This window comes from Lissotriton vulgaris, chromosome 8 (genome assembly GCF_964263255.1).
Source record: "Lissotriton vulgaris chromosome 8, aLisVul1.2, whole genome shotgun sequence".
In the NCBI taxonomy this organism is placed as follows: domain Eukaryota; kingdom Metazoa; phylum Chordata; class Amphibia; order Caudata; family Salamandridae; genus Lissotriton; species Lissotriton vulgaris.
In genome coordinates this window covers 1,396,936,746-1,396,951,550 of record NC_141696.1, presented here as the reverse complement: position 1 = coordinate 1,396,951,550, position 14,805 = coordinate 1,396,936,746, and the positions used below count along the sequence as shown (strand labels likewise).

Sequence of the window (14,805 nt, the reverse complement as noted above, 5' to 3'; positions counted from 1 at the left end):
CGGTGCTGTGAGGGGGGTGGGGGGTCTGCTATCCCATCCTCGTCGCCATTGTAATGTTGTAGTTCCCCCCAATGAAAGCGCTGGAGCCACAGTGATGGTTGTTACTGTTAATTAAATCTTAATCCCTAAAGAGCGCCGAGCACGTCTTTCTCTTGCCGGCTCTCGCGCTTGTCTGTCGCTGCGCGCGCAGCCCAACATGGCCGCCAGCACGTCACGTAACCTACGTGACGTGCAACACTAGAACGCTTGCTACACAGGCCAGCTTCTCTAACTGAATGGTAATAAAATAGAGGCAGTGGATTAATTTATTGTGGACTCCTGACTGTTACTCCCCTTGCCTAGATTATTGCCCTGCTTCACGTTCCTCTGTGAGAAACTTGGACAATGGAAGAGATCCACTTTTACTGCGCAATATAAAGTATAAACATTCAAAGTAAAGTAATCAGGCAAATATTTATGCTTGATGATCTCAAGAGTAAAGCGCTCACTAGAGATTGTTGAGCACTAAAAGACCCCAGATCTACTTAGCCCAACCGCACTAGAGGCATACACTGGAAAAAACAGAAGAACTGCGGAAGCCCAGCCTATCACAAATGCACACTAACAAACTAAAGAGCAGTAAAGGAGTGAAAAAATCAAATACTATAATAGGATTGTTTACTAGAAGTGAGAAAATGGGCTACTTAAATCCAGCCCCACATTGCCACACCCACGTGTGCATAATTATGCCTGCGTGCTGCATAATAGTCTTTTGTTTCTCATTTGTGCTTTTGTGGCCGCTGGGTGACAAAAAAATTGGTCTACAGAAAGTAGCCAAACATTCCAGATTTCTGAAATGTTGCCCCTTTTATTAGCATCTTAAAGAGTTTATCGTTCTATTAGCACGAACCTACACATCTTTAGGCTTCTGAAATTAATGTATTTGGGGCTCTCGCAAAATTACTTGATAGTTAGAATGTTCACACTGGTTGATTTAAGCCTCCACCAAAATCCAGACTCCCTTTCTTCGACTCTCAATGAACAGATGTTTTTTAGACCTGACCTACTTGTCTATCTTGGTGTCATTACTCTAAGATAGGTATCTCCCTTATTTTACTTTGCTCTGAGGACATTTGGTTCAAAATATGCAGGTTTTTCGATATTGAGAATGGATGGCAAATCTTTTTCTGCAGCAGCAAATCAAAATGGAGAGAGAGGACTAGATAAGCCAGTCCGGATCCCCTGGTTTATATATATTATCAATAAAGGACTAGCTTAGTTGTGTTTTCGAGAGACTCAGTGCGTACGTATGACGGCAAACCAATTGGTTTGGTTGTTAAGCCCTCACCCACCAACCTAGTCTCTGAGTGTGCTGTGAGGGGGGTGTGAGATAGTGAGTTATGGGCTCCCACGTCCTATGTGGCGACCACATAGGACGTGGGAGCCCATAACTCACTCCGCTGCGTCCGACTGCCTTTTTATTTGCTAGCAGGGGCCCAGATATTAAAGTTATCCATATACCCTCGGGAACTGGGACCCACTGCATAGCTTTTAAATCACTATCTCACACCCCCCTCACAGCACACTCAGAGAGTATACCAGCTCCTCAGTAATCTGGAGTCGAAGCACACCCGGGACACATTCGGTGTCACTGTGGTGGGCCCGATGATGAAGCATGCCACCAACTAGGTTGGTGGGTGAGGGCTTAACAACCAAACCAATTGGTTTGCCGTCATACGTACGCACTGAGTCTCTCAAACGCAACTAAGCTAGTCCTTTATTAATAATATATAAATCTTTTTCTGCCACAGCATCACACCTGTGGCACTCTATAAAGACTTTAGCAATTTGTAAACACCTCATGTTCTATAAATGTAGCCTTCCCCTTCCTTCAAACCAGTATAACGTATCACTGTGGGCCCTTCACGGGTGTAGTGATGGCATGTTCCTTTAATTGGAATGTTATATATGTAATTGGAATGTTTGGATGCTGGGCAACAGTAACTGGTGGATCTTGTGTTTTCTTGATGTACCTTTACTGGAGCTGCATGCATTCCTTCTCTCACTGGATTAAATACTTGTTCCTACCTACAACTACTCTCTGTTTCCTGTTTCCACATCTTAATGAGATCACTACAACGGGCCACTACACTCTCGTGTCATACCAGCTGGTGCCAAGCGACCACTGTCTGATGTTTGTGCGTTCTATGCATCTGTAAAACGTTTGTACAAATGTATTTGATTCAGCTATTTGAGTAATGTATATGATATGCTTGTGTGGGTGGGTTTGTTGCTTTCCATACTTTCTGATACCGGACCTTGAATTACTTTTCTCACGCAAAGCCATGCCTCGCTTTGTAAACTCAAAAGTAGCCCTAGACTGCTCTGCAATGGTCACAACACAAAATAACAGCCTTTTTCAATTAAAAGAGCTGCGTGAACCTAGTTTAAGGTGCATGCTTTGCCTAATATTTGAAAGTACTTGTTTTTAGATCTAACACAAACCGGTGGCATATTAATCAAAGTGCAATCAAAGTTTCCATTTGTTGAATGGTTCTTTTGTTGAGTTGAATATCTTTGCTTTGACTATGGGTTCATCCTTTTTCTTCAGAGAGCATCACTCCCCAAGTTTCTCATCCGAGGTCACCTGAACTCTACAAATTGCGTCATCACACAACCGTTGACCGGGGAGCTGGTTGTTGAAAATTCAGAAGTTTCAATCAAAAGTATTGAGCTGCAATTAGTACGAGTAGAAACTTGTGGTAAGTCTTTATATATTCCTGTGTGTGGGATCATTTGAAGTGGAAATAGACCAAGACACAATCATTTAATTGGCATTAAGAGCCTGATTAAGAGTTTGGCGGACATAGATTACTTCGTTAGGTTGGTGGAGGAGAATACTTTTGGAATCCCAAGGGACCTCCACTTCCTCTACTGCTGGCCCTGTACACAACTCTACATTCACTATAACTGCCGTCATAGCGGCTCCTGCCAATGGAGGAAACGTTTGACAGACTGTACCATAAGCCATGACAGCTGGCTGTCAAACTTTTGAAAAGTTTTTAGTTTTTTAAAAGCAAACTCCCAAAGATGAGTTTGTTTTTGAAAAACAAAACAACTCATGGCCCTAATGGAGTTTTCTCACAAAGTTTGGGCGTCATTATTGTTTTTTTTCCTGTCCCTTACTTCCACGTTTTTTCCTGTAGTAATGGAGAGGTAAAACTATTTTACACCGTCCAGTTTCAATAGAGCAGGCAGTGTAAAGTCGTTCTCAGATGGCTCCTACACTGTTAGACCGTGGGAGGTAGTATTTGATCAATGAAGCCAACAGGGGCCCTGTCGTTGGAATATGTACAGTCTGCCCAACTCTAAATGAGATGGGCAACCTAGTCTTTGGTGGAGATGGTACTCAGTCACGTTTGCCACTTTGTAGCCTGTCTACCAGTTTCTAAATTAGGCCTTAAGTAGGTTGGCGTTTCATTATAATTTTTAACAAGAAGCTGTTTAAAGAAAAATAAATTCTGTAAGGTAAATAAAGAGTACCATTGTCCCATACAGAAACTTGGAGACAGTTATCCTAGATGTGGAATCCAATGTGTCTCGATACCTGAGCACAATACCGATCTTAGGATGTCTTCAAAGCCATTCTTACATGCTGACGTGTATATAGTATTGTAAAAGCTAGCTCCAATTAACTGTACAATAAATGACAAAATCTTGAACAAGTGTGGGCAAACTCCATAGGTCTAGTCTTTTGCATATCTGCAGTACCTCAAATCATTATTAGATGTCCCTGTCCAGTCAGAAGCTTTAGCTTGAAGTCGTTAACAAAGCTGCAATCCTACAAGATTTTACTAGAAATCCCTCTTGAGTCAGAAGCAACTACTTAACAAGTCTATCACAAAGCTACGGTACCTCAGGTGGCTAGTAGCTGTTCATCTTGAGTCTGATCCAGCTACTTGAATTCTTCACAAAGTTGCAGTACCTCATATCGTTACTTGATGACCCTTTCAAGTAAGATGCAATTGTTTAAAATGTCCTTCGCAAAGCTGAGGGAGAATGGTTTAAAAAATTTAAATGTACATGTATACTTTTCCGCCCTACTGAATTGTGCTTGTTTTCTGTAGAATAATTAAATATATCTGAAAGAGACACGTTAGTGATAGGTCCCGCTACGCTTCTTGTGCATACCGGAGCTGCTGTTGCTGCCCCTGGAGGGGCTCTAGGGGGACTAACTTGCCCATTACTCTTGAGGGGGACGTCTTCTGGCCAGCAGCTCGCCGCACGGGACTCGGGAGACCAGGAGTCCGTGCGTGCCTGCAGCTGCTAGGAGCCCCGCCCACCCGCACACCGGGGGATTTAAAACTCCTTGCCGGACCCGCTGGCACGGGTCCCGCTACGCTTCTTGTGCATACCGGAGCTGCTGTTGCTGCCCCTGGAGGGGCTCTAGGGGGACTAACTTGCCCATTACTCTTGAGGGGGACGTCTTCTGGCCAACAGCTCGCCGCACGGGACTCGGGAGACCAGGAGTCCGTGCGTGCCTGCAGCTGCTAGGAGCCCCGCCCACCCACACACCGGAAGATATAGATCCTTCATACTCCCGCAGCGCGGGACCGCGCGCGGATCAGCGCCGGACCGCGCGCGGATCAGCGCCGGGCTAAGCCCGGGCAAAGGGCGGGCCCTCTGTGGCCCTCAGAGGACCTGAGGACGACGGGACGGGCCACCCCACTTGGCCCCATCAAAGGATGAGGTATAGAGACATTCTACCCTTTTCTTTTGTGTTGTGATTTGCCTATTGACGTTTTGGGACTCTTTTTGTAAACCAACTACTATGTCTGTCTGGGAAGAACTTAATGCCTTGTGTGGCTCAAATTATGCCCCCGATATTCTTACTTCCCCTACAATGGACAGAGATACGGATCTCATAAACTGCACTCCCCAGGCCCTTGAAATAATCCTGCCTCAATCTGATACACCGTTTCGGGAACCAATCAGCAAAAGGAAAAATGAGGTTACTCCACCAAATGCCGCCCGCATGTGCTGTAGCCCCTCCTTTTCCTTCGTCAACCCAAGCGTATTAACGCCATCTAAAGCGGGGACCACATCAAATGACTGTTTCCCCCCTCCATTGGACCCTATTGGCCCATATTGAGCGACTGTTGAATGCGGCTTTAACACCCCTGCTCTCAAAAATTACGGATCTGGGAAATAGGTTGTCTGATGTTGAAAAAATAGTACAAAGGATTGTACCATCACCTGTAAATACTGTTACTCTTTCTCGTCCTACGCTTTCTACTAACCTTGTAAACCCCAAGTCCATCGAACACAGGAAAGAACGAACAATTGATCCCTCTCTTAGTACACCCATCCTAAGTGGCAGTAAAGTTACTCCTAAGCCCACTCGCCTCCCTCTCAAAGCCTCTAGGCTCCCTAACGAAAGAAGACACCAAATGAACTTATCCCCTGAAGCCGCCCCCTATGTGACTGTTCTCTCCGGGGTCCCCGAACTTAGTCAGGACAAACATGAAACAAGCCTGCTGAATAAAGCCATATTTTGGCTCAATAACAATAGACCGCTGCCACCTGACCTAGATGGCGGAATCCTGAGCGTCAGGAGGGTGGGATGGCTAGGGATGATGCCCAAGGACATTCCGGGAGACCTGATACTAATTAAATTCAAACATAGGAACATTGTCCCATTTTTAAGATTTTCCCAGCCCAAAATAGGAGATGGCCCTATTTCTATTTGGGACTTGTTTGATTTTTACCCTGGCCCCAGAGCATCGAACTATTACACTTGGTGAAAGGGGTTTCTGTCTACCATGCGTTTTTAATTTGCACTAGATTGGTTTTAGTTTGTTTTAAATATCTCAACATTGTAATGAACTGTTGATTTCTATATACATGTATGTATTTCTTTTTGCTGCTTTTATGGTTTCAACTCAAAAACCGAAATAAAGCTTATTTGATTCTGATAGATTCCTTACCTTAGAATATTCTCAGACTGGATCTGGAAAGTTTTCTGCTTAGCAGTACCCCTACACGCCAGTAGGTTGCGTCGTGCGGCTCCGCGTCCGTCAGTGGCGTCGTACGCACCGGAATGACGTCACGGAGACTGCTTGGGTGCCACCCATACTCGCTGACGTCAGTTCTTTCTTTTTCCGCTCCGAAAGCACAGATCTGGATTGAGCACGTACATCGGTCCTTTTTTTACCACTTTTGAGACCTTTGTCTCCTTTTCTTGTCTCTTGGTGCACGCAGGGATGCCCGGCTTTAAGTCTTGCGGGTCGTGCCACCGTAATTTGTCGGTGGCGGACCCCCATGATGTATGCCTCTACTGCCTGGAGCATGACCATGACTCCCGGGATTGTCGGGACTGCCGTGCCATGGCCACGAAGGCCTTGCGGGAGCGGCTTCAGAAGTTGCTGGAGGTCCGGCATTCCTCTCACCGCGCTCCGGGTCTAGGGGCCTTTCGCTGGATCGCTTGCGGTTTCGGAACCGTCGCTCCTCGGACTCTAAGTCTTCCCCTTCAGATTCCGGTAAATAACGCCATAAAAAGAAGTCGAAGAAGCACGTTCGCTCTCCGACGTCCCCCCGTTGCTCCCCGGAGGTGGACATGGGAGACAGGGGCTCTGCCCCTGCGGCTCCTCCCGAGCCTGGGAGTCCCGCGGCCTACCCGCTATAACCGGGTCCGTCGGCGACTCCAGAACAAGTGCAAGAGTTCCTTGATGCCTTGGACCACCTTTACAGGCCCAGGCTCCCGCCGGCGCACCTTCGGGCCACGCGGTCCTGTGTCCAGATCCTGTTGGCCCGGCAGCACCGCCTCTGGCACCAGCTCCGGAGCCACGGGATCCAGCCCCCCTGGCTCCGGCGCCACAAGGTGCAGCGCCGCTGGCGCTGGCCCCGGCGCCGCCCTTGGCTCTGGCCCCAGCGCCGCCGCCGCACTGGATGCCATTTATCCTGCCCCTGCCCCGGACCATTTTGTTCTGGCCTGGGATCCACGTTGGGATGCGGCTCCGGCTGGCACCGCTCCCGGTGCCGCTGACCCCGTCTCTGGGTCCGGCCCTGCCGCCGCGGCTGGCTCCTTCTACCCCAGAGCCAGACGACGACTGGGACGGCTCTGAGGACCCCCTTGCACGGCAGTGTGACTCCGAGTAGGATTGGGTGGATGACCTTCAGGATGCAGGTGACCCGCATACTCGCTGACATCAGTTCTTTCTTTTTCCGCTCCGAAAGCACAGATCTGGATTGAGCACGTACATCGGTCCTTTTTTTTAACCACTTTTGAGACCTTTGTCTCCTTTTCTTGTCTCTTGGTGCACGCAGGGATGCCCAGCTTTAAGTCTTGCGGGTCGTGCCACCGTAATTTGTCGGTGGCGGACCCCCATGATGTATGCCTCTACTGCCTGGAGCATGAACATGACTCCCGGGATTGTCGGGACTGCCGTGCCATGGCCATGCCGTGCCATGGCCACAAAGGCCTTGCGGGAGCGGCTTCAGAAGTTGCTGGAAGTCTGGCATTCCTCTCACCGCGCTCCGGGTCTAGGGGCCGTTCGCTGGATCGCTTGCGGTTTCGGAACCGTCGCTCCTCGGACTCTAAGTCTTCCCCTTCAGATTCCGGTAATTAACGCCATAAAAAGAAGTCGAAGAAGCGCATTCGCTCTCCGACGTCCCCCCCATTGCTCCCCGGAGCAACTGGGGGATGTGTCTTCTGACCCGGGGTTTGCCTCGCCTCCACCTACTATGGAGGAAGGCGCTTCTTATACATGGTGCTGCGGCGCGCCGCGGAGGCCCTCCATCTCGACCTCCCGACGGTGGCCCTTAAGACCAACCTCCTTACGGAGGTGCTCCAGACAGCGTCTACGTCTTCGGAGCCACTGCTCCCTTTCAATGTGGCCCTCACCGAAGTCCTCTTGGGCACTTGGTTGCGACCGGCCACGGGGGAGCCGGTGATCCCGCCTTCTTTACCACTCACCTCATGCCTGAGAGCTTGGTCATTCAGGCCTCGACAGCACAGAGTGCCTTTCCCTCGGCTCCGCCGGATAAGGACTCTAAGAGGCTGGACCAATATTGCGCTACATTGGGCGTACCTTAGGGGTGTCTTACATGTAAGAAAAGGGAAGGTTAGGGCCTGGCAAGTGGGTGCACTTGCCATGTCGACATGGCAGTACCAAACTGCGCACAGACACTGCAGTGGCAGGTCCGAGTTATATTTATAGGCTGCTCATGTGGGTGGCACAATCATTGCTGCAGGCCAATTAGCAGCATTTGATTTACAGGCCCTGCGCACACATAGTGCACTGTACTAGGGACTTACCAGTAAATCAGATATGCCAATCATGGAATCCCCAATCCATAAACACAATTTACAGGGAGAGCATATGCACTTTAGTACTGATCATCAGTGGTAAAGTGCTCAGAGTCATAAAACCAACAAAAACGGGGACCAAAACAGGAGGCCAAAAAGCAAAACGTCTGGGGATAAACCCGCTGGAAAAAACAGGTCTAACAATCATCCAGAATCCTGGGCCAGGGGACATTTCATGCAGATATGACGAAAATCTGCTCAAAGAGAGAGACATATGAAACAAACCCAGATGAAGTGGGAAACCTGTCCAAAATCCCAGTGAGATAGCTACATGTAAGAAACCCATATAGAATAATTTTAAGTTGAACATTAATAGACACAAGCTTTCGGTGCATGCACATGTCCGTCTTCTGAGCATCAGTGCAAGAAGAGATCTATCTCCCATCTCCATGAGCCCCCCATAGGTGATTCTAAACATATGTCTTCAGAACAGCATACATATTAATCACTTTGCAAAGCTGAGTACGTAGAAAATGTTAAATATTGTCTGTGGAGAGCTCTTGAGGTATCTCATGCCACTCACTGAGTTGTCATGCTTGTTTTCATCCCATAGTAGATATCACCAAGCGACCAACTTGCCCACTATCTTCTGCCTACCATTTAAGAACACATCACTCAACATGACTATCTCCTTAACAGCATATCTCTGCAAAACGAGGCATCCTTATATACTGCACCCTGCAATAGGTCGGCTAAATTCGAAATTGGGATGCACAAAGCTGGCACTTGTAATATTTCTCTGCCCTCTCTATCCATTGAACTGGAGTTGTGTTGCAGGGATTCTGTTTGGAAACAGAACTCTGTCTTGGGAGAACAGGACGTACGAATGTAGGGACTGAGGGCCACATGTACAAAAGGCTTTAGCGGTCACAAACCGAGAATCGAGCCGTTAGCGACTGTTAAATAGCTTTTTGACATGTACTAACCCTATTTTGCGAGTCAATAACCTATTACCGACTTTCAAAATCGGGTTTGCGAGTCAGTATTAGGAAGGGGGGTGTCCCTTTATTAATGGCTTTCACAGGGGGATGTATGAATGTTTTGCAATCAGAATGCAGTTGCAAAACATTAGCAGTTTATCGCCTACTTCTAGTAGATGGGTAAGCCAGCTGCAAGTGGGAAGGACTCCTCCCGTTCGCCTTTGTAAATGGTTACAAAAAGGTTTTTTTAAGAGCAGGTAATGGTCCCAGGGACCACTGCCTACTTTTAAAAATTGAAACTGACACGTTTCATTTTTCTTTTTGAAACGCATCCCATTTTCCTTTAAGGAAAACAGGCTGCATTTAAAAAAAAACTTTGCTTTATTTAAAAGTTAACACAGGCATGGTTGTCTGCTGTCTCCAGCAGGCCTCCAGCCCTGGGTTTCTAGCGATTCCCAGTTGGTCGCAACTTTGCGACCTGCCTCATGAGTATTGATGAGGTAGGTCCATTGCGACTCCATTAGGAATCGCTAAATGTGTCTATCGCACTTGGCAACTTCCTATTTGCGAGTCACAAAAAGTCACTATTAGGAACTTGCAAAATGAATTGTTTGTACATGTGGCCCTTAGTCTCTACTATATCGGTACCAGTAGGCCCAAATCTGACTACCTCTCAATGCCTCATCTGAATCCTAACCTTTCAAGAGTAACAGTTGATTTCAGCAAACTTAGAACATGAACCTCTAGTCCCAAGGGAACCGTGGAAACGGATCATCACCTTTCTTTCTCACTCATGCATGTCCATAGTAAACAAAGAAAAGACACAAAGGAAGTTTACAATATATTTATTGAAAGTATTGTAGTGGATTTTGAAGCAAGTGTTCTATGATTAGTAGGCAAATACAACTGAGCAACATAATCAACATTACTAGCAGTCTGTACACAATGAACAACCTAACCATGGCAAATAATATATATAGGCCTATCCTATATGTGAGCACGGGGATGTATTAGTCATCTGTTGGATTAGCACCGGATCCCATACCTGGCATGTGTAGCTAGGTGGTCCACATCATAGGTGTACAATTAGTTTATGTAAGGCTGCTGCCTCTGTTCCAAGACCGATCTCTCTGCTGGAATTCTCCTTTCTACCACCCAAGGGGGTGAGACACTGTTAGAAAACTGCAGCTCTGTCACTGTGTTATCTAAAACATTGGGAGATGTTGCTGACCAGGCACAGGAAAACCGTGTACCACGTTGTTCGACCATGTACGAAATGTTCAGACTGAATCCCAAGAAGAGTCACTGAATAACAAATATGTTCAGTGTATTTCTAAAAGAGAATCTTTTTTTTTGGTTTAAATTTCTTTTATTAGTTAAAAAAATTTCTGTAGCACCACAATCAAATTATTAGTTTTCACATTTTCCATGTAAATGCGCACGTGGTGGTTGTGGTAACATAACGGGGGGGGAGGAGGGGTAAGGGAATATATGAGAACCGTTGGAGGAGATCGTGGTGGGAAAGGGAACCACAGTACGCTCAGGCAGATCTCCCAAGCCCAGAGTCGCCGGCAGGTCTGCGATGCAAGGGAATGCCCCGACAGTCCAGAGCGGGCTCGCTAACAAATGACCACAGTCCCCGGCACTCACTAATAAAGAGAACAGTCCCCACAGCCTACAACCTGCTTCCGCCAACTTTCCCACACTGCAGCTTAACTTGCACGCTGTCCATTACCTAAGGCGGGCACCGGCTTCAACGGTCTCCCATGACGCTGGGTTTCTCGTCACGGCTGAACAGGATAGGAGCAGGGCAACCCTTCCGGCTTCCAACACGGCCTCGCTCCAGGACGAGCCCCTCGTTGCCGGGCAACACTCCTGTGCCTGCACCAATCCCAGCGCGGCCCTGCTCTAATGTCAGCGGGGCAGCGCATGGGTTTCCGTAGTCTCCCGTGCTGGCAGCGGTGATTCCTGATGCTATTTTGATGCGCCTGGACTTGGGCCCAAGGGGTGATCTCGGGCAATTTCAGAAGGCTCAGCAGTTGCGCCAATCAACAAAGGCAGGCACGGAGCCCCACGGTCACAGGGTGCTGCCATAGACCACTTGGTGGCAGGTCGCAATCCACGGAGGGGCTGATTTAGAGAACGCGCTCCGCTCGGGCCGGTGGCGGTGATTTCAGGGGTGACAGTGAATCAATCTTACACACCCCGCGCTGCAGTGGCAGTTATTAAAGCTCACAGGGCCAGAGATGCTGAGGGCAGGCACAGTTTTGCAGGTGCAAATCCTTAAAGGACTGTCGTTCGGAAAGAAGGTCGTTTTTAGAGGAGAAGAAAACACTGTTGTCTTTCTGAATTCCCTATCAGGCAGGGGAACAGTCAGCAGTAGTTTATGGCGACACGCTTGTGTTGTTTCTTCAGTCTCCCTGGCAGGGCAAGATGAGCAGGCAGAAGGGTAGCTCAGCAGGTTGAGGCAGCAGTTCCTAGGAGCAGTCAGCATCCGCAGTGTGGCAATCCTCTTGGCGCAGCAGTCTTCACTTAAGCAGAGATCCTTCCTCGTCCAGTAGTGTAACAGATTTGTGGCCAGGAGACTCCCTTTTATACCCTGCAGTCTAGTTACTAGAAGGGGGCAGAAGTCTCTGGAAGGGTCTAAGGGGTAGGAGTTTCTGGAAGAGTCCAGGGAGGTCTGGGATGTTCCCTGCCTTCCCTGACCTGGCTGTCAGTGACAAAAGGCAGGACGGTTAAGGCTACAGTGGGCTGCCAGTCGCAGCCCATTCAAGTGGAGAAGGTGTGAATCACCACCCCCTCCTCACAGCCCAGGCAGACTATCCGTATGCAGATGGGAGGGGGGAGTCTGCAGTGCCCAGACTAAGTGTAGGCAGAGAAATATCTACTTTCTAAAAGAGAGAATTCTAGAGTAGTAGTGCCCAAACCCCATATATCATTGGAAAGGGTTCCCCGCCTCGATTTTAACGAGACAAAACATGACAAACCTATTAGGTCCCAGTCAGAAATTATCCCAGAAGGGGGTTCCCAATGTTAGCCTATAGAGGGTTAAGCCTCACTGCAGTAGCAGGGGCTTGTGGTAGATATGCCAGTGTCAACATGTTTTAGGGGAGAGCACCTGCACCTCAGCACTGTTTAGCAGTGGTAAGGCGCCCAGAGGCCTAAGTCCAACAAAAATTTGAGGTCAAAATGTAGGGGGAGACTACCCTAAGGCTGACAGGTCCAACACCTTTCTATTCTAAAATAATATCATGTCACAAAAACAAATCTATTATGTGTGGCTTTGCAAAGCAATATAAAAAAGAACAGATGATGGACGGAATGCTGAATAATGAAAACATTCACCCCCAATCACAGATCTGAGTTTAGCATAGTTGTTTGGGCGGGAGTTTCTGGGGTCCGGTGCTACAATTGTTATGGCCCAAATATGTTGGGGCACATTCCTCGCGAAAGGCTTCATTCAAGAGCCATTGTAGGGTTAAGTTTAGAGGAAAGTGGAGGATTGTGCCCTCACAATTGTCAACAATGGTCCAGAAGAAAATTCAAACATTCTTTGAAAGTTTAACATGCTTAAGTTTTATTTCATGTTTCATCTGTGTAAAAGGACAGCCAACACGTGTTTCGCCCCAAGAGGCCTATTAAGGCCATGGGCTTTTTCAAGGCTGATGGGGTCGGGAAGGAAGAATGAATGTGAGGACGTTGGAGATGGACAGGGTCCTAAAAAAGGAAACCGAAAGAAAAAGAATGAAAAAGTGAGCATGGTAGAATCGTGGGGGAGCATAGCAGGACAACGTGGCAAAGCAGAGAGAGAAAATGAAGAAAACGTCCGAAAAAGGAAGAAAATGGGGGTGTAGGGAAAAGTTGGAAGGGAAGTCAAAGGGGGAGAAAAATGAGTGCATGTAGAATCAAAAACAGTGAGCTAGCGATAAGTCAAAAACCATGGGTTACATGATTAGTCTATTAACAAACAATTGAAAATAAAGTATTCAAATATTGGGACTGGTATAAATTGTATCTGAAGAAACATACAAGTCAAAAGTCAAACAAAATGGATTACATGATTAGCATATAATACACCAATATTTAAAAGTTGGGACTGGTATTGATTAAATTTGAAGTTAATAAATCATCTAGATTGGTTAAGTAGGCCTGAGAGACCTGCTTAGACATTAGTACACAAACGATATACTCTTTAGGCAATTGAAATAAGACATAGGACTGATGAAACAGAAGGTTCCAACATACCACAAGAGAAGAGTTACTCAAACCTAGAGAGGCTATGGAAAACGAGATACCCAATAAAATTAGTTTCCTAACAGATTATCATAATGGACATCATTACATCGGAAAGACACTGAAGAGACACTGGTACCTCCTGACTAGTAACTCAACACTAACTGACCAAATAGAAGAATTTCCCCAAATGGGCTCCAGGAGAGCCAAGAATCTCAAACAAATTCTGTGTAAATCAGAATTCAAGGACAAAAGGAGCAAACCAAAGACTAACTTCCTCACTAAACCATGTGGCTTCTACACCTGCAATGTGTGCAAACTGGGAATGAATAAACTGAAAGAATACCAGCATGACCCTATTACCACCATCCATATCACAGATTGGATCAATTGTACATCGATGTATGTAATCTATATCATAATTTGCCCCTGCAACAAAATCTATATAGGGCACTGAAAACGAACACTACCGCAATATCAACAAAGAAGAGGTGGGACCACCACTAACTGAACACTTCCAGGAATTTTATCCACACAATAAGACCTTCAAATTCTTTGGACTAGAGACAGTCAAACCAGCTTCCAGAGGTGGGAATCGTGAACTGACCTTGAGACGCAGAGAAAGCGAATACATCATGCATCTAAACACAACCACCAGTGGGCTCAACAAAGATGCAGAGATGCATTACTGGCTATACTAGGAAGGGTAAAGACGAGGGAGAGAGACCCCTTATGGCCCAGGGGAATGGGGTACTTTTAAACAGTAAAGTGAACAGCTTCCCTTGGGTAGGTAACTATATAGGGATGCCCAAACATTTTTGGTCTTGGACACAAAGCTTCACTAAGCAAAAGCATAAACAATAAAAACAGTTGTATATAAAATGTAGAAATGTATTCAAACATACAGTAAAAACATATTAAAAAATCATTGTTATTACATAAAAAAGACCCTTTGCATTAATTAAAAAAAGGAACATCAATTCATTCACAATTTATACATGTAAACACATATCTATAAAAATGGCAATTAAATCAACTTTCTATATATCAAAGAATGGGAAAAGAGAGAGACACACACAATAAGACATCAACAATTTGTCATTCGGAAAATGAACATCATGACCCTCTTCTAGACTAAATCCAAGACTTAATTTTTTCTGTGTTCTTGGAGTAAGTCGGGCGAATGGATTGTGCAGTGTGGGAAGCTGTTCACTTTACTATACTAGGAAGGGGCCACCTTACTTGTGGTTGCCCTTTTGAAAAAGAAATAGCCCATGGACCATAGCCCAAACGCATCATTATAGA

The 14,805-nt window shown here is 46.6% G+C and overlaps 1 protein-coding gene across 2 annotated transcripts in view; it reads left to right on the top strand.

The window, feature by feature from the left end:
* Positions 1-14,805, top strand: part of VPS26C (VPS26 endosomal protein sorting factor C) — a 289,096-nt gene that overhangs the window by 221,795 nt on the left and 52,496 nt on the right. For both annotated transcript variants that reach the window (XM_086935407.1, XM_086935408.1), the window contains exon 6: positions 2,591-2,741. In XM_086935407.1, coding sequence (XP_086791533.1) covers positions 2,591-2,741 — 151 coding nt within the window. The remainder of the gene's footprint in view (positions 1-2,590; positions 2,742-14,805) is intronic.